Raw genomic sequence first — 24,963 nt, 5'->3', positions numbered from 1 at the left:
GTAGAGCTCAGGGGTGAGATATATTCAAATCTCTCCGTTCTACATTTTACCGGATTGGAATACAGATATATACTCTTGTCATTGATCCAAGCTTATTGCCTTGACAATCCTTGTTTTCCACCACTAGATCTATGATGTTAACCAGCTCCGAGACCATGGCAAGGTTTGTGAAAATATAGAAGAGAACACGTGTGGAATCGATGCGCCGTCATATACAGGCAAGGGAAGCTCCTCTACTCGCAGTAGAGAAGGCGAACCGAAGATTGTTACCTGTTTTGTGACTGCCCTGCCTGTGCATACGGTATTCCTGGTAAGCTATTTAGTCATTGAATCATCTGTTTTAATCATCGAATCAATGGCGTTTAGGCGTTGTGCTGGCACCAACCGAATCAAGAACAGAATAAAGTCAAACTTCAGCCACCCACACCGGAAGAGGATATGTAACTTATACAATGTATGAAAGAGATTCTGGGGATCCTCGTGTCAGATCTCAAATATCTCTATTATTGAACATAGGAAGACGCCGGACACACGGAACCACCACGCTGCCATCGTTTGTACGACACTACAACAATGAGCCCTTCTCTGGAGCCGCTAGCTATAACTGGAATGTCCCTTAAATTTCCAGGGGACGCCGTATCTCCTGAATCATTCTGGAAATTGATTACAGAAGGCCAGATGACAATGAGAGACTATCCACCCGATCGATCAAACATTGATGCATTTTACCATCCAGATCGCGATCGTCTTGATCAGATATCAACCCGCGGGGCTAACTTCTTGAATCAAGATATAAGTCGTTTTGATGCCGCATTTTTCTCAATTAATGCGGCAGAGGCAGAGGCAATGGACCCCCAGCAGCGTCTAATTTTGGAGACTGTCTATCACGCTTTCGAGAATGCTGGAATGACCCTTAGTCAGGCATCGTGGTCGAAGACCTGCGTGTACACTGGATCGTTTAGCCATGACTATACGTTCATGCAAGTCAAGGATCCTATGGCTCTGCCCAAGTTTCATTCTACAGGGACTGGGATGAATATGCTATCTAATAGAGTTAGCTGGTTCTTCAATCTCACTGGCCCGAGTGCTACTGTAGACACAGCATGCTCCAGTAGTCTGATAGCCCTTGACCTTGCGTGCAAATCTATTTGGAGTGGGGACTCCTCTATGGTATGTCCACGTTCACTCACAGGAGGATCTTCCATTAATTGTCCTCGTAGGGCGTGGCTATTGGTAGCAATGCGATCATCGGACTTGACACCAGTCTACCGTTGGATAACCTCGGTTTATTGTCTAACGAGAGCAGGTCATACAGTTTTGATCAGCGCGGCAATGGGTATGCTCGTGGCGAGGGAGTTGGAGTCCTGGTACTTCGCCCTCTTAAGGATGCTATCGATCACAACGATACTATTAGAGCAGTGATTCGCTCATCAGGATCGAACCAAGACGGACGAACTCAAGGAATAACGCAGCCTAGCATGGCCTTGCAGCAACAGCTCATCCTAGACACTTATAATAAAGCTGACCTTGACTTGTCTCTGACACGCTATGTCGAGGCTCATGGAACAGGTATGCTCGGTCTGCCACTACTTCTTCGTGTCGTTCGAATTATACTGCTCGATCGCAAGCCAGTTATGTTCAAAGTCTCACTATTCGAACAGGAACAGCAGTGGGAGATCCTATTGAAGCTCGGGCAATTGGATCTATTTTCCGAAACCATCGGACTAGTGACGATCCCGTATATATGTATGTTGTTTTTCTCCCATGTCAATACCGCATACTAATAGAGAAAACGCAGAGGATCTGTCAAATCCACAATTGGTCACTTGGAGGGTGCAAGTGGGGTTGCTGGTGTCATAAAAACCGTGATAGCTCTCGAAAAAGGAATAATCCCCCAAAATACCGACTTTCAGCAACTGAATCCTAGAATCGATGATGCCTATCTCAGGATCAAGGTGGGGGACAAGCAAGTTCCCTGGCCAACAGACGGCTTGCGGCGAGCCTCTGTAAGTTCCTTTGGCTTTGGAGGCTCAAACGGTCACATAGTGTTGGATGATGCCTATCACTCTTTGCAGGCCAGCAACTTTCAAGCAAACCATAATACAACTGTGCATACATCGAACGGTTTACCAAAAGAAGAGACCGCTTCACCTAGATTGTTCGTTCTGTCTTCAACCGATGAGGATGGCTTTTCGCGCCTTAAGGATGTCTGGAGATCGTTCTTTTCTTCCCTTGAGATAGCTACCACAGAGAAACAACGCTTCCTTAATAACCTAGCGTACACCTTGAGTCTTCGTCGAACGCATCATTCATGGAGAACGTTTGCCGTTGTTCATCCTAATGATGACTGGTCACACGTCGTTGATGGCCTTGTTGGACCTCAGCAGACGATAGCATCCCCTAATCTAGCGTTTATATTTACTGGGGTACGGGAAACTCCCTTCCTTGTGTTATTCCTAACTGACGTCCAACAACCTTTAGCAAGGAGCACAGTGGTATGCTATGGGCCGGGAGCTACTTGATGCTTACCCTGTATTTCGCGACAGTATCCAGCAAGCTGGATCATACATACAGACTCTCGGATGTCGGTGGGACCTGATGGGTAAGAGGGAAATCACTACATTCCCAGTCATTGGAGACATTAGCTCACCGATTACAGAGGAGTTACAGAAACCAGAACTCGAGTCAAATGTCAACAACACGGAGTACAGCCAGATGCTCTGCACAGCTCTACAGATTGCCCTGGTTGACCTCTTACATCACACGGGAATCGTTCCTGAAGCTGTAGTCGGACATTCCTCAGGTGAAATCGCCGCGGCGTACGATAATCCATGTGACCCTCTGCTATGGCGTGATACTAGCTGACACATCCTATAGGTACTGTGCCCATGGCATAACCCGAGAGTCTGCATGGAAGATCGCCTTTTACCGCGGATTATGGACCAGCAAGCTGGAACAGTTCAGCAGTATCAATGGAGCAATGCTTGCAGTTGGTCTGTCGCGAGAGGCTATTGCACCATTTCTTGAAAGGACGTCTATTCACTACTCGGCTTCGAGGCTAACCATTGCTTGTAAAAATAGCCCTCAAAGTACCACAGTATCGGGAGAACAGCAACAAATCGACACACTAGAGGGCTACCTTGAGCAAGAGCACATATTTTGCAGAAGGCTGAAGGTTAAGGTGGCGTACCATTCCTTCCAAATGAGCGAGATCGCGACACATTACCACCAGGCGATAGGCCAGGTAGAAGGAACAAACCATAAGGGCAAACGTCCAAACATTCTCTCTTCTGTGACCGGGACCTGGATCTCACACAGTGAGATGCAGAGCGCATCATACTGGGTGCAGAATTTGGTATCAACTGTCAACTTTAGTGACGCTTTGACTACGCTCTGCTCGAACACCACTGATGTGACTATCAAGAAGCTTGATGGTAGCCACCGACAGTCATTAAGGATGCACCATCTTCTTGAGGTTGGACCTCACTCAGTTCTACAGGGCCCCGTTAAAGATATTCAGAAGATAATCGAGGGTCCCGCAGCCGTATACCACCCAGTACTCGTCAGGGAAGTATCGGCCTTGGAATCATTCCTACAAGCTGCCGGTCACTTATACGCTGCTGGATACCCAATAAACCTGTCTCACGTGAACCGATGTACCATAGAGCAGGAACGACCGATGTGCTTACCTTGTTTACCTGAGTATCCCTTCAATCATAGTAGGTCCTATTGGCACGAAAGCCAAATTAGCAGAAACCAGCGACTTCCAAAGGTTAAGAAAAACGATCTGCTTGGCATGCCAGACTCGAACTGGAATCCCTTAGAGCCACGTTGGCGGCATATCATTCGGGCCTCTGACTTGCCATGGATTAAGGATCATCAGGTTCGAACATTGCGCACTATCTGTATCAGAGCGATAACTGACAGTAGGCGCTAGATTTCAGGGACAATCATATATCCCGGGGCAGTAATGCTTGTAATGCCGATAGAGGCAGCCAAGCAGCTTGCGAGTCCAGGTAGGGTAATCTCCGGATTCAAGTTGGAAGATATATCACTTCTTGCCAGCATTCGAATTCCCCAGGGAGAGGGCGGTGTTGAGACGAACCTTTATATGAGACCTGACGACAGCATGGAGAACAAATATTCTCATCTATTTTCGTTCAAATTGTGCACATATGTGAATGATTGTTGGACCGAAAATTGCCGTGGACGTATCCACATCTTGTACCAACCGGACGAGCCTGATCCAGTCAATGGGGATAGGCTAGAACGAGAGGACCTCGCCGACTCGCTATATTCCTTCTCAAAAGCACCAGATGGATGCGGTTCAACCGTTTACAGTGACGTGATATATGATCATATGGCCAGATGCGGATTTGAATATGGCAAGACCTTTAGGCAGATACACGCTCTGGCCGTGGGTGGAAAAGGAGAACGGGAAGTCATTGGAGACGTGAACAATGTCAAAGTCTCTATGCAAGATACAATCCACCCTACTACCCTGGATGGAATTATCCAGACCATGGTATGGTCTATAATACAGGGAGGCACAAGAACGGTTCCTACCTCTGTACCAACGTATATCGCGAGTATGCGGGTAGCTGCAAACTGTTCCAAATGCAAAGCTCTCAAGACCCACACAGTGACGGAGACCTCGGAGACTGGCACATTGTTGACATCAATAAGGGCATTCGACCGGGATCTTCGCGAGGTGATGGTGTCTATCGAAGGACTGAAATTCACCGCCATTACCTCAAAAGCGCCTACAGAAAGCACAAGTCCCGTGAAGGACAATCTGTGTCATCGCTTTGAGTGCAAGCCTGATATTAATCTCCTGAGCAACGATGAAATCCATACCGTATGTCGCGGGGCGTATCCGGATTTGGCTATACCCAAAGACTTCCTCATTGAGCTTGACTTCCTCGTGATGGTTCGAATCACGGAAACATTACAAGTCATATCACAGCGTGATATAGAGCCCCAAAAGCCGCACCTTAAGAAATATATTGACTGGATGAGGCACCACCAAGAACGCCTCCTGGGTGGGGAGCTTATGTTCTCTACAGAGCCATGGAAGAGCCGATTTAGTGATACAAAGTTTATACAAGGGCTTGAATCACGGGTAATGAGGAAGGGTAAACAGGGTGAGCTGCTTGTGAGGGTCACGCGGCACTTGGTAGAGTTCTTGAACAATGAGCTGGACCCATTGGCATTCTTGTACCAGGAAAACCTAGCTAGGGACTTTTATGCTGAAATGGTGAGGCTGATCCTATCCAATGGTTTGTACTGTCCTCAAGCTTATTTTATGTTGCTTTAGGTGGAATATTCGCACGGCTTCAGGTACTTGGAAAAGTACGTTGAACTTCTAGCCCATGCCAATCCGCAGATGAAAATTCTAGAGGTTGGCGCTGGGACGGGATGTGCGACGGCGGCTCTACTGCGCATTCTCGGAAAGAGCTATGAGCACAAATCAATGAGCCCTAAGTACGCACATTGGGAGTATACGGATATATCGCGCTCCTTTTTCGACGAAGCTGCGAAGCAGTTTGCGTCTGAAGGGAGTCGCATAGCATTCAGAACACTAGACATTGAGGAGGACCCGGCAGATCAGGGCTTTGAATATGCAACATATGACCTCCTTCTCGCTTGTATGGTACGGGCTCACCGTCACATTGAGCATAGCTCTTGATCAAGTACTAACTTTCTATATCTCCAGGTGTTTCATGCTACTTCAGATTTAGCCAGAACACTGACCCATGCTCGAAGACTGCTGAAGCCGTAAGAAAAATAGTCAACTTCCGCAGGTGCACATTTCGCTAATCTTGTAAAGTGGTGGAAAGTTAATATTAGTCGAGCTGACGAATGCCTCCGCCATCCGTGCTGCTGGAGTATTTGGCCTTCTCGATGGATGGTGGCTTGGTTAGCGCTTCTCTGTGGAGATTTTTTACGTTTTCCCACTAACCTGAGCAGGTTCAGAACCATACAGATTTCTTGGTCCATTTGTGGATGAGTCCCAATGGAACAGTCTTCTATTACAAGCTGGCTATACCGGTTGCGAGATCTTCTTCCCAGACTATGATGATCGGATATGCCATGAGACGGCAGTCATTATCTCCACAGCCACACAAAACCCATCTCAATTAACCTACGATCGGCCCATTGACATTGTATATGAGCCTAATGATCTTGCACAGCTGGACCTAGGACGTACTCTTGCCCGTCATTACACAACTCAAACCAATCTTGCTAGGCTCATTCCAATCCAGGATGCAACCCCCGATTCTAAAGCGACCCTGCGGGTTTTCCTCCTAGAGTATCAAAAACCAGTGTTATATGATATCGGGGAGGACATATACAATAGACTGCAGCCTCTTCTACTTTCGGCCGATCCTATGTTATGGGTAACTAACGGAGGCGGGAAACAGCTCTCACAGCCGAAGTCGCACCTGATAGATGGGCTGCTTAGAGTACTGTCGGAAGAAGATGGGAACAGATCTCGCTACATCCTTGCACTGGACCCTACGGAAACGCCAAAAGTCCCTCATTTTGAGACCATCGCAAAGCTTAGCCAACGAATTTTGAGTGCCACAGAAAGTATCGATACGGAATATATTGAGTCCAACGGGCTTTTGCATATTCCTCGATTAACTGTTGATCCGGTTCTAAACAAAGCTATCTATGAACTGGAACAAGTGGCAGCAGAAATGAAGCAGAAATTCGGCTCCGGTCCACCTCTTAAACTGGACGTATACTCACCATGCATGCTAAACGGATTCAAATTTATTGAGGACTATGCTGTACAACAGCATCTGGGACCTAATGAAATTGAGATCCAAAACAGATCGGTTGGTATCAACTTTCGTGATGTACTGGTGTCCTTAGGCCAACTTGAGTCGAACGACGCAGGCCTTGAATGCGCTGGTGTTGTTGTCCGCGTCGGGGACTCATGTAGAAGAATCAAGGTTGGGGATCGCGTTGCTGCTCTATATCCCACTGCTTTTTCCACCTACATTCGCCTCCCAGAGACAGGCCCAGTCGCAATTATTCCCGCAGGCATGTCATACACGGATGCAGCTTCCATTCCAGTTAGCTTCGTTACATCTTATATTGCACTAAGACAAGCTGCCTCCCTTCAAGCCGGGCAATCGATACTAATCCACTCAGGGGCCGGCGGTACCGGGCAGGCGGCTATTCAAATTGCACAATACGTCGGTGCGGAGATATATACGACTGTCGGTTCTGAATCTAAAAAGCAATTGATTATGGAAGTGTATGGAATTCCTGAAGACCATATATTCTCTAGCCGATCAACAGGGTTTGCAAAAGCGGTAATGAGAAGAACCAGAGGCAAAGGCGTTAACGTGGTATTAAACTCTCTATCCGGTGAGGCAATGCTGGCTTCCTGGAAATGTATTGCAACATATGGCCGCTTTATTGAAATTGGAAAGCGGGATATCTTGTCAAATAATAATCTGCCTCTCAGCATGTTCCTTCGCAATACCATGTTCAGAGGGTTCGATTTAGGGGGGGTGATGATGGATCGACCCGACCTCTGCTTATCGGCTTTGGACGACATACTATCATTGATGTCAGACGGTACTTTGCGACCAGTGCAGCCAATTACTACTTACAGGATTGGTGATATTGAGGCTGCCTTCAGATTCATGCAGACAGGCAAGCACCAAGGGAAGTTGGTAATCGATGTGGGAATGGAAGATATGGTCACGGTACGTACAAAACCTTTTAATAGGTCTTTCACAGCTAAGCCCGTATGACAGACCGTCATGAATACAAAGCCTAACTTCACCTGCGACGGCAACGCAACATATGTGATTGCGGGTGGTCTCGGGGGTATTGGCCAAAGCATCGCAGCCTGGCTTGTGGATCGTGGCGCCCGAACCCTGCTCCTGCTCTCACGCTCAGGAGCCAAAGGCCCTGAAGCCATGAAGTTTATCAACTCTTTACAATCGAAGGGTGCGAGGGCTATTGCCTTAGCTTGTGATATATGTAACGAGAGCTCCTTGCGAAAGGTGCTTGAAGAATGGCAGCCTCAACTACCTCCTATCAAGGGGTGTATCCAGGCTGCCATGGTCTTGCGGGTTAGTCAATGACATTATGCCTACGACCCTCCCCTTGCTAAAATGGCTTAGGATCGTACCTTCGAGAGTATGTCATACAAAGACTGGGAGGCAGCAGTAAAGCCAAAAGCTCAAGGATCGTGGAATCTACACTGTCTTTTGCCAGGGGGAATGGAATTCTTCATTCTACTCTCGTCTTTATCGGGCATCATTGGCACTCATGGTCAAGCTAACTATGCTGCCGGAAACACTTTTCAGGACGCTCTCGCGCGGTACCGAGTGAACATGGGCGAGAGTGCTGCGTCACTAGATCTGGGCCTAATCATATATACTGGAGCTGTGGCAAACAATCCGAAGCTTTTGCCAAGATGGCAATCAAATTCTGTTTCTACACCCATAACAGAATCTGAGCTTAAGGCTCTGGTTGACTGCTACTGTAGCCCCTTGCATGGATATGAGCTTGACTGCCAACCCTCAATCGGTGTTCAACCCGAAGTCAGAGAAAGAGCAAATTGGCCAGAGAAGCCATTATTTAAGTGTATGACACTGGACGAAGCACACTCACAAGACTTACCGAGTCGAGAGCAGACTTTCCAACTTGCAGCGGCCATGGAAAATGCCCGGTCTTTGCAGGAAGGTAGCCATGCAGTTACAAGAGCTCTAACTGCTAAACTCTCCAGCGCTCTGGCAATGGACGAGAAGGATATTGATCCCGATAAACACCTAAGCAAATACGGGGTGGATTCTCTCGTCGCTGTAGAGCTTCGGACGTGGCTTGATACGGAGTTGAAGGCCAATATTGCTATCTTTGATATCATCGGCAGTACGGTTGCGACAATTGCACAGTTAGCTGCTAGCCGAAGTAAACTTCAGAAGGGATACTCTACATGAACAACACGCTATACCATTGCTTTTTCCAATGGTATTGTTTTGTTATCTATGCTCTTAATGATGTGAACGTCTCATGTCTCGTCTTTTCTGTCAAGATAAATGAAGGATATACGTCGAAGGTCCTGCACTGGAGTGGCAATAGCATGAAGCGGTGGCGTCCTGGATGACCCTTTCCTGAGGCTTTTTCCTTAGGTAATACCCGTATATTCAGGTCTCAATGGGACAAGATAGAGTTAAGCGTCCGTTCCTCTATGTTTACATGTGTGTCCAGAATGTAAGACATGGTCATATATCTTGAATCCCTGGCCGGAACATAGAATTCGGAGTTCACCGCCGAATGATGCCTTTTACACTTAATTCTTTAGCCTATTCTTTGCCCAGCAACATGCGTAAGCATGTGAAGTCAGAACTGGAAGCCTTATTAGCTTGTTCCCATTCAAGATCAAGAGAGTGTAATCATTCTCTTATTTTCCAGGTGAGTTGTAACTCCCTCTATGTTAGGGTTAGATTGATCAGCTGCCAAGACCGCACCGCGGAAGGAAACGTTACGCGAGGGCATCTTGCGGAAGGAAGTTTTAGCCGATCCAGCATCTATACAGCATCTATAGAACATCTATATAAACCCCGATGGGCAAATACACTTCTACCTTATCAATTAATATCTAAAACATTCTCACAACTTCCCTCATTCACACTTCTTCGAAATACACTCAGATCTAAAAAATGGCTCCCTTCCAGCTCGGTATCGTCCTCTACGACTTCCAGCTCCTGGACGTCGCCGGTCCCGTCGACCTCCTCATCTCCGGATCCAAAACCATGCTCAGCCACATCAACCGCGATGGCTTCGTCGCAGACGAACTGGTTGACCAAGGCATCGACATCAACTTCCACTACATCGCCCCAACAATGGACACCGTATGTCTGATGAGCGGCTTCAAAATCCAACCAACCACCACCTTCGCCGAATGTCCCAAACTCGACGCTATCCTCCTAGGCGGCCCTGGCCCCGATTTCTGGAACAACATCCCAGACTCCTACCGTGAATTCCTGCACCGTAAGGTCGACGAGGTCGATTATTTTTTCACCACCTGCACTGGTGGCATTGTGGCCGCCAAGGCCGGCTTGCTTCGTGGTAAACGTGCGACAACTAATTGGGAGTTTCTTGATTATGTCAAGAAGGATTGTCCCGAGACTACTTGGGAAACGGCTCGTTGGGTGATTGATGGCAAGTTCTGGACTGGGGGTCCTGCTTTTGCGGGAATTGATATGTTTGAGCATTGGCTTGAGGGGAGGAGGAGTGATGCTGTGGTTGCTTTGTCGAGGGCGAGTCTTGCGTATCAACCTAGAGATATTAACGGGAAGGAGATTTAGGGGGAGGGGTGGTATTGCTTGGGGATTGTGAATAAGTGGTTCATGTTTGTGAGTGGAGATTTCTAGTATAAGGAATATACAAATGCTCTGAGGTATTTCATGTGTAGCTGGTATCCTCGGACGCATCCATCCACTGCTCGGGGGATAGTTCTGATAGAAACCCATTCGTGAACAACATATCTAGATCGATGTCAATGTCATCCGCAGGAAGAGAGGTTTGGTATGCATCCCAGAATTCTGTTTCTCGAATACCAGACAGAACCGGACATCGCTTCTTTCCGTGGTGCGGCTGAGGATTCACAGCTGGAGGCAACCCTTGGTCGTAGGTTGCGGCGAGAGGGAGGGGACAGAGTAGATCCAAGACAGACTTGAACAAATAAAACATATCCGGGTGTTCACCGGGATTCCTACCAGACTGCGAAAGCTTTTCCATCCGATTTGCCAAGCACTCAAGGTATCTGGTTAGGGTCCGGGACTCCTCTCCAACCGCTGCAACGATACCTGGTAAGCTAGCTGCGCCTGAGATAATTTCTGTAATAACATGGATGGCTGCAATTAGTCGTTCCCATTCAGAAAATGATAAGTTGGCAAAGTCTGACGTCGGAACAGATATGAAATAGTCCAAGAATGCTCTTCCTTTGCTCATGATGGACTGGAATTTGAGGAGGTCGAATTCGAGAAGTGCCGGCTGCAGACGGTATATGCTTGCTTCCTCTAGCAGCGAAAGGGTAAGTCGTGCAATATTAATTGAAGCTGGAAGACGAAAGTATCAGATAGATAGCCCTTTCGCCGTAAGACGTGGGAGAGCATACGAGTATTCAAGGAGAGATCTGACGTAAGCTGACTGTCTGCTGGCCAGAAGACATCTTGCCTCTCAGCCCCTTTGTATGCTGCTTCTATCGCCGACTGAAGCCGAATACAAGAGTACATCATTTTCCCACGTGTGCACTCTTTCTGGGATAGTCGAAGTAGATAGCCTCTCAGGTTGGAGGAGAGGGTCACCATGTTGTCACGTTTGGTCCCTGTTGCAATGCTTGTCCACGATTGTTAGAGACCGGAGTAGCCCCTTCGGATCTAATACTTACAGAGAAGAAAGGTAATAACATCCAAGGCAGGCATCCAGAGCTTCATTCTTGCTCGATGGCGATGAACGGTCAAATTCCGTTTTTGCAATAGCTTCATCGTCCAACCCGAGGTCCACCATCATGCTGATAGCAATTTGGAGATACTGGTAGGACTGAAAGCTTCGTGGCCGTAGATGCAGGTTGTACCTATTAAACGCTCTTTAGTCTACCCCAACTACTTACTTTCTTTTCGGTGATACTCACCATGCGAGGTAGATGAGCAAACCCTGAAGATAGTCCAGACTTTTTTCCCCAGCGTTCACAATCCGATCCGCTAACACGGACCGAAACCTGTTATCCAAGCTCCTCAGTAGAGCGATGTCATCTGAGGATGCCGCAGTAAGCACAGCAAGATAGAGGAAGCGATGCTCCGCGGAGGCTATATTATGAGGTAGTGTCACAAATGGGAAATAAGAGCTCTTGGCTCGGAACTTGTTTAGGAGGTGATCAGCCTTTTTCTGGTCAAGCACTGGGGGGCGTGCTCTTCCGTCGTCAGATGTAGTAACTAAAGATGGTCCAGCCGATTGTCGTCCTGAGATATCGAACTTTGCCTGGAATATTTGACGATGAACATCCACCACATTCTTCGGTGGCGGAGGCCTCGGCTGAGCATCAAACAACCTCGACAGAACATCTTCTTCTACTTTAGGTTCTCGTGTGTCTTTGGTATTATTTGTAGCAATCCGGCATTCCAATTTAAGCGTTTGGCATCTAGTTAAAATTATCAGAGTGTGAAAATTGATGACTGAGGCTTACTCTACCGTCGGCATGGCGCTTGTGGGGTTTCCCTTAGACAACGTGTCCTTTTTACTTTGCAATGAACACATGCCCATGATGTCCTCGGTCTTGGACACATAAATCTGTATTCTGAAGTCATGATGTTTCGCTTAAGTATCAAGTTGTGGATGGATGATCCAGGAAATTGGAGGCTGTGCTTATTATTATCAGCAGTGGGGGCGAGAGACGGCTCTTTACGGCGGACCAAACCGAGGCTTTAGATTGGTTTAGATATCGGATTATGGAATAGTCCGGTTCCGAGTATCTTTACCGCTTTGATAGTTCGCATCTAGCAGTACCTTACCGCCCCCAAGAAGTTTTATCTTTAGGTCCTGTCGCCCCGAAAGTTAGAGACTACTACCGCTAACTTTAGGCACCGGGTCCGGAGCTGGGCAGCCCAGGTGAAGATAGCAAACGAGAGCAATTCAATCCATTTTGGTCCAGCACCAAACTAATAATTATTGTCTACACCGGAAATAACACATTCTGCGCTCGCCTACGGCATCGTCCTCGCGTTGTTCTCGGCTTCTACCCCATTCAAGAGGCCTTGTCAGCCGCCTCCTTATCCTCGTCCTTCTTGGCTTCATGGTCTGGCAGTTTCTCGAAAGGAACTATCAGGGCTAGGACGACTGTGAGGCATGCCCCAGCCAGAGCAAAGGCAAAGACATCCTTGATGCCAACCATGTATGCCTGCCGAATCAAGGCCAAGTCCTCCCCGTGGAAGGCATTCTTCAGCTCGGTCACACCCATATACGAGATCTCAGAGGAATTGAGCTGCGGAGCCGTGACCGATAGAGTCTTCAGCATGTAGTTGTTGAAGATGGAATTGCCGGCTGATACAAAATAGGCGCCGCTGATGGCTTGACACACTGGAGACACTGTTAGTGGCAATCACTGCAGTCAACTCCGTACAACTCACTGAAGGCCACGCCCATTGTGGCGGCCACGGTTTCTGGTGTGGCAAAGCCCTGCAGCGCGGTCACCGGCACCTGGTTTCCGAGGCCAATTCCCAAACCAAACGGGACCTGGGCGCCGATCCACCAGGCCTTGGGGGTGCCAGTGTCGATGCAGTAGATCAGGGCGGCGCCCAGCATGGTGATCAGCCCGCTAACTAACTCAATGGGCTGTAGCAAGCGGGTCTTCCCGACGAGAATACCGCTGACGATGGCACCAAAAGCGTAGAAGGCCATGAACGGCAGACTGTAGACGCCGCTCATGATGGCGGACGAGCCATGCACGGACTGGAAGTAGATGGGGAGATAGAACAGGATTTGGAAGTTTCCAAGATTGGCACTGCGAGCGTTTAGTCTAGGGGCGGCTCTCTCTTTTGTCAGCGGGTCACTACTACTTACATCCACGCATATAGGAGATGCGACCAGGAGGTACGCGACTTCAGCAGGCGCAGCGGCATCATCGCAAAATCGCCCTGGAACCACTCGACGGCCACAAATGCAAGGGACAAGACAACCCAGAGGGTCAAAGTGGCGATGACGGCGCCGTCACTCCATTCTTTCGCCAGACCGCCCCATTCCATGGCCAAGAGGAAGCAGATGACCGAGGTGAATAGCAGGGTCCATCCAGGGAGGTCGAGGTGGAGGAGAATCTTGGTCCAGGTTGCCGGGGTGGGCTTGATGTGCTTAGGCATGCGCAGGAAGAGGAACTGCAGGGCCATGGCGGTGCCGCCGACGGGGAGGTTAACCCAGAAACACCAGCGCCAGTTGACCTCGCTGGTAAACACGCCACCAATCAGGGGCCCAATGGTGGTGGCAATCATAAAGACACTCATCCATAAACCAATGAGCATCGGACGGAGCTTGGGTTCGGCCGTGAAGTTGATGATTAGCACGGAGCCCCCCAGAGTGCCGGCACAGCCCCAGCCCTGCAGAGCGCGTCCAATGATCAAAGCTATGCTGCTTGGGGCCGCCGCCGCAACCACACTGCCCACCAAATAAAGACCCAACGCGGTCATGTAGATGTAGGTGGCCGAGAAGTATTTGTACATCTTACCCCAGGGAGCGGAGGTGGTGCCGACGAGCAGGAAACAGGCCCCGCTATACCATCCGATATGGTCGAGGGCGTGGAAATCGCTAGTGATCTTGGGAATAGCGGTAGCGACGATACCCTGTGGACTCCTAGTTTAGTGCTCTTCTCGGTAACACCGTTGGGAGACTGACCAAGTCCAAGGCGGCGATCAGGGTACTGAGACTCAACGTGCACATGATCATGGTCAAGCGCAGGGGCGTCGCATACGCGAGGTCCTTCTCGTCGCCAGGCCCACTGGCGGAGGTGGAGGATGGCAGCTCATGGCCATGGTCTGTGTCATTCTTGGTCTCCGGCGTGGGGGGCGACATAGTGGGTGTTTTGTCCGGAGAGCTACGTGGGAGTGGTGGACTGTCCTAGTGCACAGCATTGCTACGGCGTTATATATTATATATGTGCCTGGGCAGTCTACTAGCAGACTCATGATGTGGGTTGTCACTGAATGGCGTGAACGTTGCAAGAGGAATCGTTGGACCGCCGGTGCGGCGGAAGAAACCCCGGCGGTGCTGCCATACTGTGAAATACAGCCAATTACGGTACCAATCTAATACCGGGCGCAAAACATGCGGCTGGCCCGCCGCGGCGGCGGACGAACTGGTATGGTAATTAATTAAAGTCATCCCCTCTGCCAGATACCCCCAATTCAAACAACATCATCCCGTCGCTGACCTCGTCCAGAATTGCATCTCCATGGACCGCAGACCAAACTTAGAAGGTGTGCCCCCCTTTAAGCGCAAAAAGCTGCGTCGGGGTACCCGCAGCTGCTGGGAATGTAAGCGACGGAAGATGAAATGCGTCTTCGAGCGTCCCGAGGATGCGGTCTGCGTTGGGTGTCACCGACGATGGACGCAATGTGTGAGCCAGGAGTTCCCTGAGCAAGTGCCCGCTCATATCGACAGCAGTCGCCAACTGCGCGATCGTCTGCGCCGAGTGGAGTCGCGACTCGACCAGGTCTTGCCCCAGGACGCCAACTCCACCTCGGCTCGCAGCATCGATCAACGTCCTCATCCACCTCCGGCGTATACCGAGGACACGACCCCCGGGGGAAACATATCCCACACCCTGTACAGCGCCTTGCCCTCACTGCAAGATATCGCCCGCATCACCACGGCCAACAGTCACCATTCCATCCCTTTCCATGAGATCTTGACTACACCTTACAGTATCCTCGATCGCGATGGCCCCCGCGCGCACAGCCCTCTGCTCTCTATCACAGGCACCGGGGTTCATCCCGTGCTGATCGCCCGGCACATGCTTCATCTGGCCAGCTTCCTACAGCACCTGCACCCCGATCTCCACGACGAGATCAGGGGTCTCTCTGAGTCCCCGTCCTCCATGCGCGACCGACTGGCCGAGATGGCCATCCGTCTGGTGACCACGCGCGATCAGTTCGTGGGCAGCGTTGAATTCCTCGAGTGCATCATGATGCAGAGCCTATACGAGGCCAATTGCGGATATCTGCGCCGCAGCTGGATGACCACCCGCCGCGCCATGACGATCGCCCAGTCCATGGGCTTTCACCAGTCCGGCGCGCGCCTGCAGTACCATGTCCTCCACCCTGACACCAAGGCCTATCCGCACTTCATGTGGTTTCGCATCGTCTTCTACGATCGCCAGATGTGTCTTCTACTTGGCATGCCAGACGGCAGTCCCGATCGGTCCATGGGCTCCGAAGCCATGCTGGCTCAGGATTCTCCTGTGGGTCGCTTGGAGCGCCAGCATTGTGTTATCATGTCGCGTCTTCTGGAGCGCAGCCATGTCAACCCCGCCGCATGCTCGGACTACGCCCTGACCCGGGAGCTCGATGGGGAGCTGCACCGATGCGCGCGCACTCTCCCCAGCCGATGGTGGCTGACCCCAAACCTCAGCAAGGAGCAGAAGAAGGAGGCCTTGTTCTGCGACATGCGACGCTTGTCCGCGCAGTTGTGTCACTATAACCTTCTCAACCAGCTTCATCTGCCCTACCTGCTCCGCCACTCGGTCGATCGGCAATACGACTACTCTCGGATCAGTTGTGTCAACGCATCGCGCGAGATCCTCTCCCGTTTTATGATGCTGCGTCGTTGGAACCGAGTCGCCTTTAGCTGCCGCACCATCGACTTCACCGCGCTGATGGCTGCCATGACCCTAGTACTCGCGCATCTCGACCGGTACCGTTCCTCGCAGGTCGATGATTTTCTGGCCGTTCAAGCGCTGGGCGACCGGGCCTTGATCGAGCAGGCGCAGGAGCACATGGAGGAGCTCGACCGGCTGAATGCCGACCCACTCAGTGCACGGAGTGCGTGTCTTTTGCGCCGTCTCCTTACGATTGAGGCGAAGGCGGTCGACGGGGAGCAGCTCCACTGCGCCCAGGTCGTTCGCGTGCAGAACCCGGAAAACGCAATCCAACCTGAAGCGACTCATTCCGAAGACAAACATGTCTATATCCCGTACTTTGGCGTCATTCAAGCGGCTGGGGAGATTGTCTCTGCCGCCGCTGCAGCACGCCCCTCCTCCCGTCCTTCGACCCCTACCGTCACGTCACCGGGACCCGAAGGACCAACCCAGACGCGAACGGTAGCTGCTACGACGATGCCTTCCCGCCCAGCACCGAATGACCACGTCCACGGCCTCTCTGGGCCTCTCGTCTCCGAAGTCCTTTCCGACGACCCCATGCAACTGTTCGGATACCCCGGCATGGCCGGCAGCGAGGACGGGACATTCCAGGATATGGACTTGGCGTTCTTGGATAATCTGATGCGAGGGACCGGAGAGGATATAATGGGGGCCACCGGGTGGGCGGTGCCATGACCAAATCCAAAGAACACCTGTTGTCTCCTTGCCAGATTGCCCGTAATGACCACCTCTTGAGTATGAATCTTTGATTTTTAAAGATTTATATGCTCTAGCTGACTAATCCCTAATCCCCTTCCTATTCTAGGTACGTGAGATCGATTTCTGGCTTTATTGAACGTGGAACCTGTGGTGCAGTCAGGACGCGAAGTCGAGAATAAATAGGACAAGAACGAATGACACTGAATATATCTTGCGAATTTTGCTTTTGGGTAAGAAATAAAACTCTAGACTCATGGTGCGTGCACCGCAAAGGCTTCGGAGGCGTCTAAATTAATTGGGTGCATTAGTGGCCACGCTAGTTCCCAAATATAAACATACCTACCATTCGAGAACCTTTTCAGTCCGGTGCACCATTTTATATTATTCACGCGAGATTGGCCAGGCTCATATTCGATGTGAGCTATTGAGGTTAGTAAACCACGATGCCACTGCACCATTCTGAAATTTCTGTCCCCGGAACCGGGATTCTCCTAGTCAAGGAATAGGTTAAATAATGTTCTAGTTTGAAGTAGGGTGAAGAAAAGACTTTATGATATTAACTCTACTACGACTAGGGAAACTTTCTTGCACCGCAATGTAACCGGCAATTAACTGCAAAATCCAATCTCTGCGAATAACCGGCTGTGATTAGAAGCTCCACAATGTTGATGGCTTCACATCCTGAATCCCGAAGCGAGCCACTAGTGTCGACTACCTTTGTCTTAAGAATGGCCCTCGTCAGCCACAAATTTTAATTTTGCTTTTATTATTTTGCTGTACCCTCCAGCCAACCTTGTGACGGATTTTCCTGGCATTATCTAGCCATGAAGGGCTTCGTGTCATCCACTCTTGCTACCTTGGCTGGGGCAACTGTGCTGATAGGCACTCAGGGTGCTAGTGTTGTTACTGCATCTCTTACAGCCGCGGCAACCACGGTTTCCCCGAAGCCCACCACGCTGTTTCCTGCACAGACAGTCCAATTGACGAATGAAGTTCTTGCCGCCGTGTCGTCAAACGTTCGAAATGCGAATATATCTGATGTATTCCATTTCGCCGATCCCTACACCGACTCGACTCTTTCAAAGAAGAATCCACGAAGCTGCAAAGTGATGCCCGGGGACGTGTCCTGGCCCAAGAATCTGCTCTGGAATACTTTAGATACCCTACTGGGCAAACGACTTATCAAGACAGTACCGCTGGCTGCATACTGCTACCCCGAGTGGCCGGAGTACGATGCAGACAAGTGCGCTAATATTACCTCTCAATGGGCCGTTTCCAATCTCCAGTGAGTGATCCTTGTCTCACCATCGAACGTCTATCTGAACGAGTTATAGTATGGATGACCCAGTTTCCATTATGCTGCCCCGATACGAAGGTAGAACTTGCATGGCGCCTGGGTACAACTACACCAAAACCTGTGAGTTGGGTAGCTACCCGACATACGTTGTCAATGCTTCTACGGTGGCCCATATTTAATTGGCTGTCAACTTCGCACGTAATCTGAACCTTCGTCTCGTGGTGAAGAACACGGGTCATGACTTCAATGGCAAGTCATCCGGTAAAGGTGCTCTGTCCATTTGGACCCATTGGTTCAAAGATAAGGCGTTTTACCCACAGTACAAGGCCGCCAATGGCTATGTCGGACCAGCCATTAAATTCGGTTCTGGAGTTCAAGTCGGGGAAGCCTAAGAGTACGCGAAGAGCCTCGGCGTTAGCGTCGTTGGCGGAGAAGCTGTGACTGTTGGTCTGGGAGGTGGCCACACTGCAGGTGGTGGTCACTCGCCGTTAAGCAGCATGTACGGCATGGCTGCTGATCAGGTTCTGGCTATGGAAGGTATATATGGAACTTGACGCCATTGTCTCACTAGATATTTGGCTAGGGCTTTGTCGCATAGTTATCTTAGCTAATGGGCGCTTCATTACCGCATCTTCTACTGAAAACTCCGATATTTTCTGGATGCTTCGTGGCGGTGGCGGAAGCACGATTGGGGTTGTTACTTCTCTGATTGTCAAGGCTCTCCCAAGATTGCCAACCACGACAGTTACGTTCAATTTCACCATCAACGACGCCCCCAATGTCGATGCGTTCTGGAAGGGAATTGAGGCCTACTTTGTCAATTTTGAGGATTTTATCAACGCGGGTACCTACGGCTACTACTATGTTGGAGCGTCGGCCACTGAGATTGGGACTGACGATGCTGGATCGACCGACTACTATTTCCGCATGCATTCCGTCGTGGCACCTAACATGACCATCGCTGAGACAAAAGCTCTGCTTGCTCCATGGTACAATGTTCTCGATAGCCTGAACATTACCTACACACCATGGTATAACCATGCGGACAGTTTATTCGTCTACCCTCTTCCGTTTTCTTCCCTGATCTCCAGTTAGCCTACGAACCCCTAGCCATGATGCGTGGGCTGTCGCATCACCCAAAGAATACGTCGGAGCTGCCGCGGTCAAAACCACCTCCCGCCTAATGCCCCGAAGCGTCTTCCAGGATGACACTCTCCGTCAGCGTACCTATGCCGCGCACAAAGATGCCATTGAAAAAGGTATCATAGTCTTATACTCCAGAATCCGCTGAAGAAAAACTGATACTAAAGTGATAAAATAGGGCCTCTTCGTCGCCGGATTCCACATTTCAGGAACTGGCATCGCCGTCGCCCCACCAAATGACACTTCTGTCCTTCCTGCCCTTCTCGCCCATGTTATCGTCGGCATTAAATGGCCCAATAATGCCACTTGGGAGACCGTCCGTAACGCCTCCCTCGCTGTCACGAGCTGGACGAATGTCTTGCGTGACATTGCCCCGGAGTCCGGCGCCTACATGAGCGAGGCTGATCTGATCGAGCCGAACCTGCAGGAGGCCTTCTATGGGGCTAATTATCCCGCTCTGTACGCATTGAAGCAGAAGTATGATCCCACTGGTCTGTTCTTTGCACTAACTGCTGTTGGTGCGGAGGATTGGGAGGTCAGGACCACTGATCCTTTGCCGTATTCTTGGAATAATAATGGACGGCTTTGTCCTGTTACTTCATAGATCTTTACAGAAAGAATGGTAGTGTTGTACCTTTATCATACTTAATTTGGTGGAAGAAGAGTTCCGTTATCTGCTAGTGATACTTTGATCCTATCGCAATCTAAAGAGTAAACGTGGCTATTGCTTCAAAGCTGTTCACAGACATACAAATTGCAATTTGCAAAGGCCCTGACGAACGCGCGACTCGAGCAAACTTAGCAAGACGTTGATGAATATCCTCAACCATGGTATTCATGTGGGTGGGGGTAAGAATGCCACCGATGAGCCCTCAGTGGCCAGGGCCCCGATAATAAAGAGAAAGACCATTAGAACAAATGGACTCCACAACGTCACTTGGCGCCGACCAACTCTGTCAATCAACCACCACGAGATGACATTGCCTATCAGGGACAGGACCTGTTGAATGACCTGGATCTTGAAGGACATTTCCGTATTATAGCCTACTGTTTGGGCGTAGTAGGTAGAGTACGAGGCCGCGAAGGAAGCACCCGCCGCAGAGAGCATGCACAGAAGGAGAACGGCAATAGTGGTGCGTCGTAGATTGGACTTCCGAAAGCATTCTAGGTATGAGGCGCCTTCGGGTTCACGACGGACCGCTTCCAGCGTTCTCTTGATCGTGGCCAGTTTCTGCTCGGCTTCATCGCGCGATGAGCCGAGGCGGCGGAGGTTCATTATGGCTTTCTCATCGTGGCCTCGGCTTGCTAGCCACCTTGGGGATCCGGCACTGTCAGCAATGGTGGGTTATACTTGGGAATTAGACGTTTACTCCGGTATGAAGAAGACAATGCAGCCAAGACCTCGGCAAATCCGTACTGCGCACAGAAGACAGCCCGATATGCCCACCTGCTGGTTGCCGCTCCAGTATCATTCACGATCAGGGCGCAGACAAATGGACCGAGCGTGTATACCAGTCCGACAAGAAAAGTGGCGAGTTCGCGAACTGAGGTATGAACTATCTGAGACACAGTTGTCAGTTACACTTTGAGCACCTCCGCGAGGCCTTTCGCACCGACGTCTCGGTCAGTAGCGTCGTGAAAATGGTTGTAAGCTGAAACGGGAGGACGGTCAACGGGTAGATATCTGCCACCCCAGCTGCCCCAGTCCGGGTGTTCTGGGGATCCTAACCCGTTGCTAATAAGGTACAGGAACGTCGAGGTGTCGCCTTCTAGTATGAATATTGCGTCCGGATACGCTTTGCCTAGAGGGCTAATCTGGATATTCTCCTTGATCCACTCCGGGGAAATGAGACTGTAATCCGGACCACCGTTGTCAAACCCATAGAACTTGTCTCCGGAAATCCCTGTCCAGAGAGCATTACCGTACTGAAAGTTTGGTTCTAGAAGTTCTGGACTCAAGGTAAAAATAAATGATAAATTTCTGATCTATGGTTCTTGTCTATAGACAGGGAGGAAAGGAACTAGTGGTCATTCAGCCTCGTCGGCATCTCGAGGTAACTGGGAGCATATAAATCAGCCGGGAGGGACTCCTCATTGCTTACACCCGCTGAGTCAGCGAGTGTAAATCATAGCTCTGCTTTAAAAATATTCCTATGTTCTTAAATGTTGACCCAGCCATAGATCATATATAGTCCGTAGTAGAGTTTGAATACCTTGTTAGTGGTGAATAGCGTATTGTGGCAGTCCCATTGCCCATATTACTTTCTCTCTTAGTGGTGCGAGGATTATATCATATCAAAACGTTCAGAGTTATCTTGGGTTCTTTAAAAACCGTCTAAATTATATCAAGAACGGTATTATACTAAAACTATTGGAATTTTGATCCAGAAATAATACCACCAGTCCACCGCGTATTCTCTTCACACCCTACCACAGTAATGGTGGCGCACTGAATAGTTAGGTGCCGCATCCCTTGATTTGAGACATAGAACTTCCCAAGAAACTCAATTATAACCGATGACTAAGCGCTCATAAGCTCGGACATGCTCGCACCTCCGAAGTATGGCTTGCCGTCTTCGAATTGAGTCCTTGAATTTCGGTTCCGAAACAGTATATCCGTGGATATCCTCAGATCCATCAAGGGGGCCAACAGCCTCGATGCTATCCGGATTAGTTGACTCGGTGAGCTCTCCTAAGTTATATAAACACTCGTCTCTTTCTCATCAGAGTGTCACATCAATCGTTCAATTACATACAAGTAGCAAACACCTCACTCGCCCAAGACAGCATGGCAATTCTGTTCAAGTTATCTTTGCCTATCTGGGCACTTGCAGTCGTCCAAGCTACCAGCTCGCACTGTAGTCACAAGCACAGCTCCCACCATACTGCCGCCTATGACTTCCATCCGAGCCAAGCAGGCATTCAAACCGCTCAACTGGTAAGCAGTCTCCCCACCAGCGCAGCAGGAAATTTCACCACTAATGTAGACACTAGATTGACCCTCTGCCTTTGCCATATGACTTCAACACCTCCAACAGCGAGATGGCCGACTCCAGTAACTCCTGGTGGATGTCATCCTACCTCACGGGAAGTGACAATCACCAGTACATGGTGCTGTCCCACGTCCTTGCCACCGATACATTCGGGCTGTACCGTGGTGGCATATACGACATCACCGAACCGGCCTATAGCCAGTTCTCAGAGATGACCACCCAGAACCTTACGGCCCACAGCCAGGACGGCAAGTTCAACATCCGCACCAACGATTTCTTCTTCGGCTCTGCTCTCGCCAACAACTCCATCACGAAGCTGCGCACTGTATCAAATAGAACAAACCTCCAGTTCGATCTGACCTACGAGCTGACCGCCCCTGTCCTCTTCAACGCAGGTCTTGGTGGCCTCTTTCAATTCGGCCCGGACCAGACGGGCGAGTGGTCCATGCCTGCGGGAAAAACCTCTGGGTCGCTGGTCTTCAACGGTAAGAAGATTACTGTTGACACGAAGCGTTCTCAAACTTGGTACGACCGTCAGTGGAACGTTGGGCCCGCACCCACCAGCCATACTTGGACTTGGTTCCAACTGCACATCAACAATGGGGAGAGTGACGAGAACGAGCTGGTCTCATTGTGGATGTACGACAGCGACGTTAAGGGTCATCGTCAGTGGGCCACTACCCAGTCCAAGGCTGGTATCAACATCGTCCAGTCTGTTCCCACCGTTGAACCATTCGGCAACTCCTGGACATCCCCTCATACCAATGCCACCTACCACCAGGCATGGACAATCGTTCTTCAGGACAACACTACACTCACGGTCAAGACGACCTATGAGGACCAGGAGCTGTGGGCTGCCGGTGGCTTTGCTACCTACGAGGGCTTTGTCACCGTGAATGGGACTGACGCCGATGGCAAATGCGTGACCGGATTCGGACTCGTCGAGATTCAGGGACATTTCTAAGCGGCCAGAGGCCAGCACTTGCTATCGCCATGTGGAGAACTATGGAGCCTCCCTGATAGTCCTGAATCATGGTAATTCAGACACTCATAATTACTGTCAAGCGGCGAGGTCACTGCAATTATAGATATATTTTTTTATAGTAACATAATGCTGTACCACTAAGGTCTGATCCACTTCATTCCATTATATAGTCATATAGCTTCAACTATGGAACGTTTCTATCCTGGAAGCGTTGACGTGGGAATTCTATTGCCTGATTGCCGCGAATTGGAGTATCTACAAGGACAAGGAGAGCTAGGTGCTGTGCTTTCTATTATTAATGGTATTATATAATCCTCCGCATCTAAGAATATAGCACATACGACCATTGGGTATGGAGAACAGGGAATAGAATATATAATAAATAAGATTTACTAATTAATCTATTATTAGTTAAAGTTATATCTAACCGGCGTTGGTCGGGACATACCACGAGCACAGAAATATGTCAAAAATGTATCAATCAAACGCAATAAGATAACGGCCGGAAACCCAAATTATTCTTATAAAAAGTTTATTAAGTTTTATTAAAGAGTAATTTATAAAAGTAATCTAGAGACCCTAAACCATTCGTCAGAATATACTACCAAAATGGCACAGATTATAATACTATTGTCATGATGTTGTATTAATCTCGATAGAACTGACTATATAGTCACTAACTACAGTGAACAAAAGCCACTAACAGTACAATCCATAGGGTGACCGAGAGCCACCAATAACAAAAGCTATGACAGGCTAGATTCCAGCGCTAAACTTGACTATAATAAGAAATGGTTAGGAAATACGGGATAAAGATCCTGTTCTTAAGTGACAGCTGTAATAGAAAGAACGATAATTTGTTGGGTTGCTGGTTGTCATATTTGATTTTAGAGGTTAGAGATAATGGGATATACCCACTGACGATCTATCGGCGGGTGTTGATCCAGACTACTAACCAGACCATTTCGGAGTGAAATTAAACACATTATGACCCAGACAAAGTATAGGTGGAGTGAATGTCGATGAGGATTCTAGCGCAACGCTGGGTTAGCTCGTAGATATTAATTTTAAACATAGCTTGTACGGTCCCAAACCACCGTCTTATAGCCCTTGAATCTCCCTGTAGTTCAGAATGGGGCTTGATCAATTTAAAAGGCCATTTGATTCGAGAATTGCGGTACAATGTTACAAACGATTGCGAAGCAGTATTTGAGTCGTTCCATGCATAAATCCAGACTCGATTGGAAATCCTCGCTTACCCGCATCCGATGATTGCTTTTGAGCAATTCCTCTTCGGGTTCACTAGTTTATGATCTTTTGCACATGGTTCCAATCATTATTTGGTGCCATTAAGCCGGCCGCGTAGGACACTTTCAGGAACTGCAAGTGTTGCGGATCGAGGATTGATCCAGTACAAACAGAGCTTCGTATACGAAATTTATTCCGTATG

General features: G+C 49.4%; 8 protein-coding genes across 8 annotated transcripts; 5 read left to right on the top strand and 3 right to left on the bottom strand.

Annotated features, from left to right (window-relative positions):
* Positions 1-355: 355 nt before the first annotated feature.
* F9C07_2217203 (uncharacterized protein) lies at positions 356-8,969 on the top strand (the record flags this gene model as incomplete). The annotated part of the gene is made up of 13 exons (XM_071509685.1): positions 356-360; positions 579-1,170; positions 1,221-1,636; positions 1,799-2,426; positions 2,482-2,819; positions 2,878-3,883; positions 3,938-5,283; positions 5,341-5,653; positions 5,717-5,778; positions 5,831-5,919; positions 5,971-7,727; positions 7,779-8,099; positions 8,151-8,969. The coding sequence occupies 13 exons, from the start codon at positions 356-358 to the stop codon at positions 8,967-8,969; spliced, it is 7,692 nt and encodes a 2,563-aa protein (XP_071363525.1).
* A 723-nt stretch (positions 8,970-9,692) lies between these two features.
* Positions 9,693-10,340, top strand: F9C07_9620 (putative ThiJ/PfpI family transcriptional regulator; the record flags this gene model as incomplete). Its single annotated transcript, XM_041285081.1, has 1 exon — positions 9,693-10,340. One exon carries the CDS (start codon positions 9,693-9,695, stop codon positions 10,338-10,340), a length of 648 nt encoding a protein of 215 aa, XP_041142066.1.
* A 97-nt stretch (positions 10,341-10,437) lies between these two features.
* F9C07_9619 (uncharacterized protein) lies at positions 10,438-12,297 on the bottom strand (the record flags this gene model as incomplete). The annotated part of the gene is made up of 4 exons (XM_071511923.1): positions 10,438-11,093; positions 11,445-11,611; positions 11,669-12,175; positions 12,221-12,297. 4 exons carry the CDS (start codon positions 12,295-12,297, stop codon positions 10,438-10,440), a joined length of 1,407 nt encoding a protein of 468 aa, XP_071363524.1.
* A 481-nt stretch (positions 12,298-12,778) lies between these two features.
* On the bottom strand, positions 12,779-14,592 carry F9C07_2054963 (permease of the major facilitator superfamily; the record flags this gene model as incomplete). The annotated part of the gene is made up of 5 exons (XM_071508579.1): positions 12,779-13,039; positions 13,082-13,110; positions 13,161-13,534; positions 13,594-14,363; positions 14,416-14,592. 5 exons carry the CDS (start codon positions 14,590-14,592, stop codon positions 12,779-12,781), a joined length of 1,611 nt encoding a protein of 536 aa, XP_071363523.1.
* Positions 14,593-14,971: 379 nt separating this feature from the next.
* F9C07_9617 (uncharacterized protein) lies at positions 14,972-17,071 on the top strand (the record flags this gene model as incomplete). The annotated part of the gene is made up of 1 exon (XM_041285080.1): positions 14,972-17,071. One exon carries the CDS (start codon positions 14,972-14,974, stop codon positions 17,069-17,071), a length of 2,100 nt encoding a protein of 699 aa, XP_041142063.1.
* Positions 17,072-17,919: 848 nt separating this feature from the next.
* Positions 17,920-20,139, top strand: F9C07_2197670 (FAD binding domain protein; the record flags this gene model as incomplete). Its single annotated transcript, XM_071509416.1, has 7 exons — positions 17,920-18,380; positions 18,430-18,556; positions 18,620-18,763; positions 18,788-18,929; positions 18,991-19,423; positions 19,503-19,659; positions 19,714-20,139. 7 exons carry the CDS (start codon positions 17,920-17,922, stop codon positions 20,137-20,139), a joined length of 1,890 nt encoding a protein of 629 aa, XP_071363522.1.
* A 231-nt stretch (positions 20,140-20,370) lies between these two features.
* On the bottom strand, positions 20,371-20,811 carry F9C07_9614 (putative sugar transporter; the record flags this gene model as incomplete). Its single annotated transcript, XM_041285076.2, has 1 exon — positions 20,371-20,811. One exon carries the CDS (start codon positions 20,809-20,811, stop codon positions 20,371-20,373), a length of 441 nt encoding a protein of 146 aa, XP_041142061.2.
* Positions 20,812-21,991: 1,180 nt separating this feature from the next.
* Positions 21,992-23,740, top strand: F9C07_2276831 (uncharacterized protein). The gene is made up of 2 exons (XM_041290447.2): positions 21,992-22,473; positions 22,530-23,740. Exons 1-2 carry the CDS (start codon positions 22,324-22,326, stop codon positions 23,490-23,492), a joined length of 1,113 nt encoding a protein of 370 aa, XP_041142060.1. The 5' UTR covers positions 21,992-22,323; the 3' UTR covers positions 23,493-23,740.
* Positions 23,741-24,963: the final 1,223 nt, after the last annotated feature.

Source organism: Aspergillus flavus, chromosome 2, assembly GCF_009017415.1.
Source record: "Aspergillus flavus chromosome 2, complete sequence".
NCBI lineage: Eukaryota > Fungi > Ascomycota > Eurotiomycetes > Eurotiales > Aspergillaceae > Aspergillus > Aspergillus flavus.
This window is presented reverse-complemented; position numbering and strand designations above follow the sequence as displayed.

Excerpts from the sequence above, each read along its gene's own strand:
- F9C07_2276831 (XM_041290447.2), top strand. The coding sequence starts at position 22,324 with ATGGCAATTCTGTTCAAGTTATCTTTGCCTATCTGGGCACTTGCAGTC. Across the intron at positions 22,474-22,529 it reads GCATTCAAACCGCTCAACTG|ATTGACCCTCTGCCTTTGCC; the intron begins GTAAGCAGTCTC and ends TGTAGACACTAG.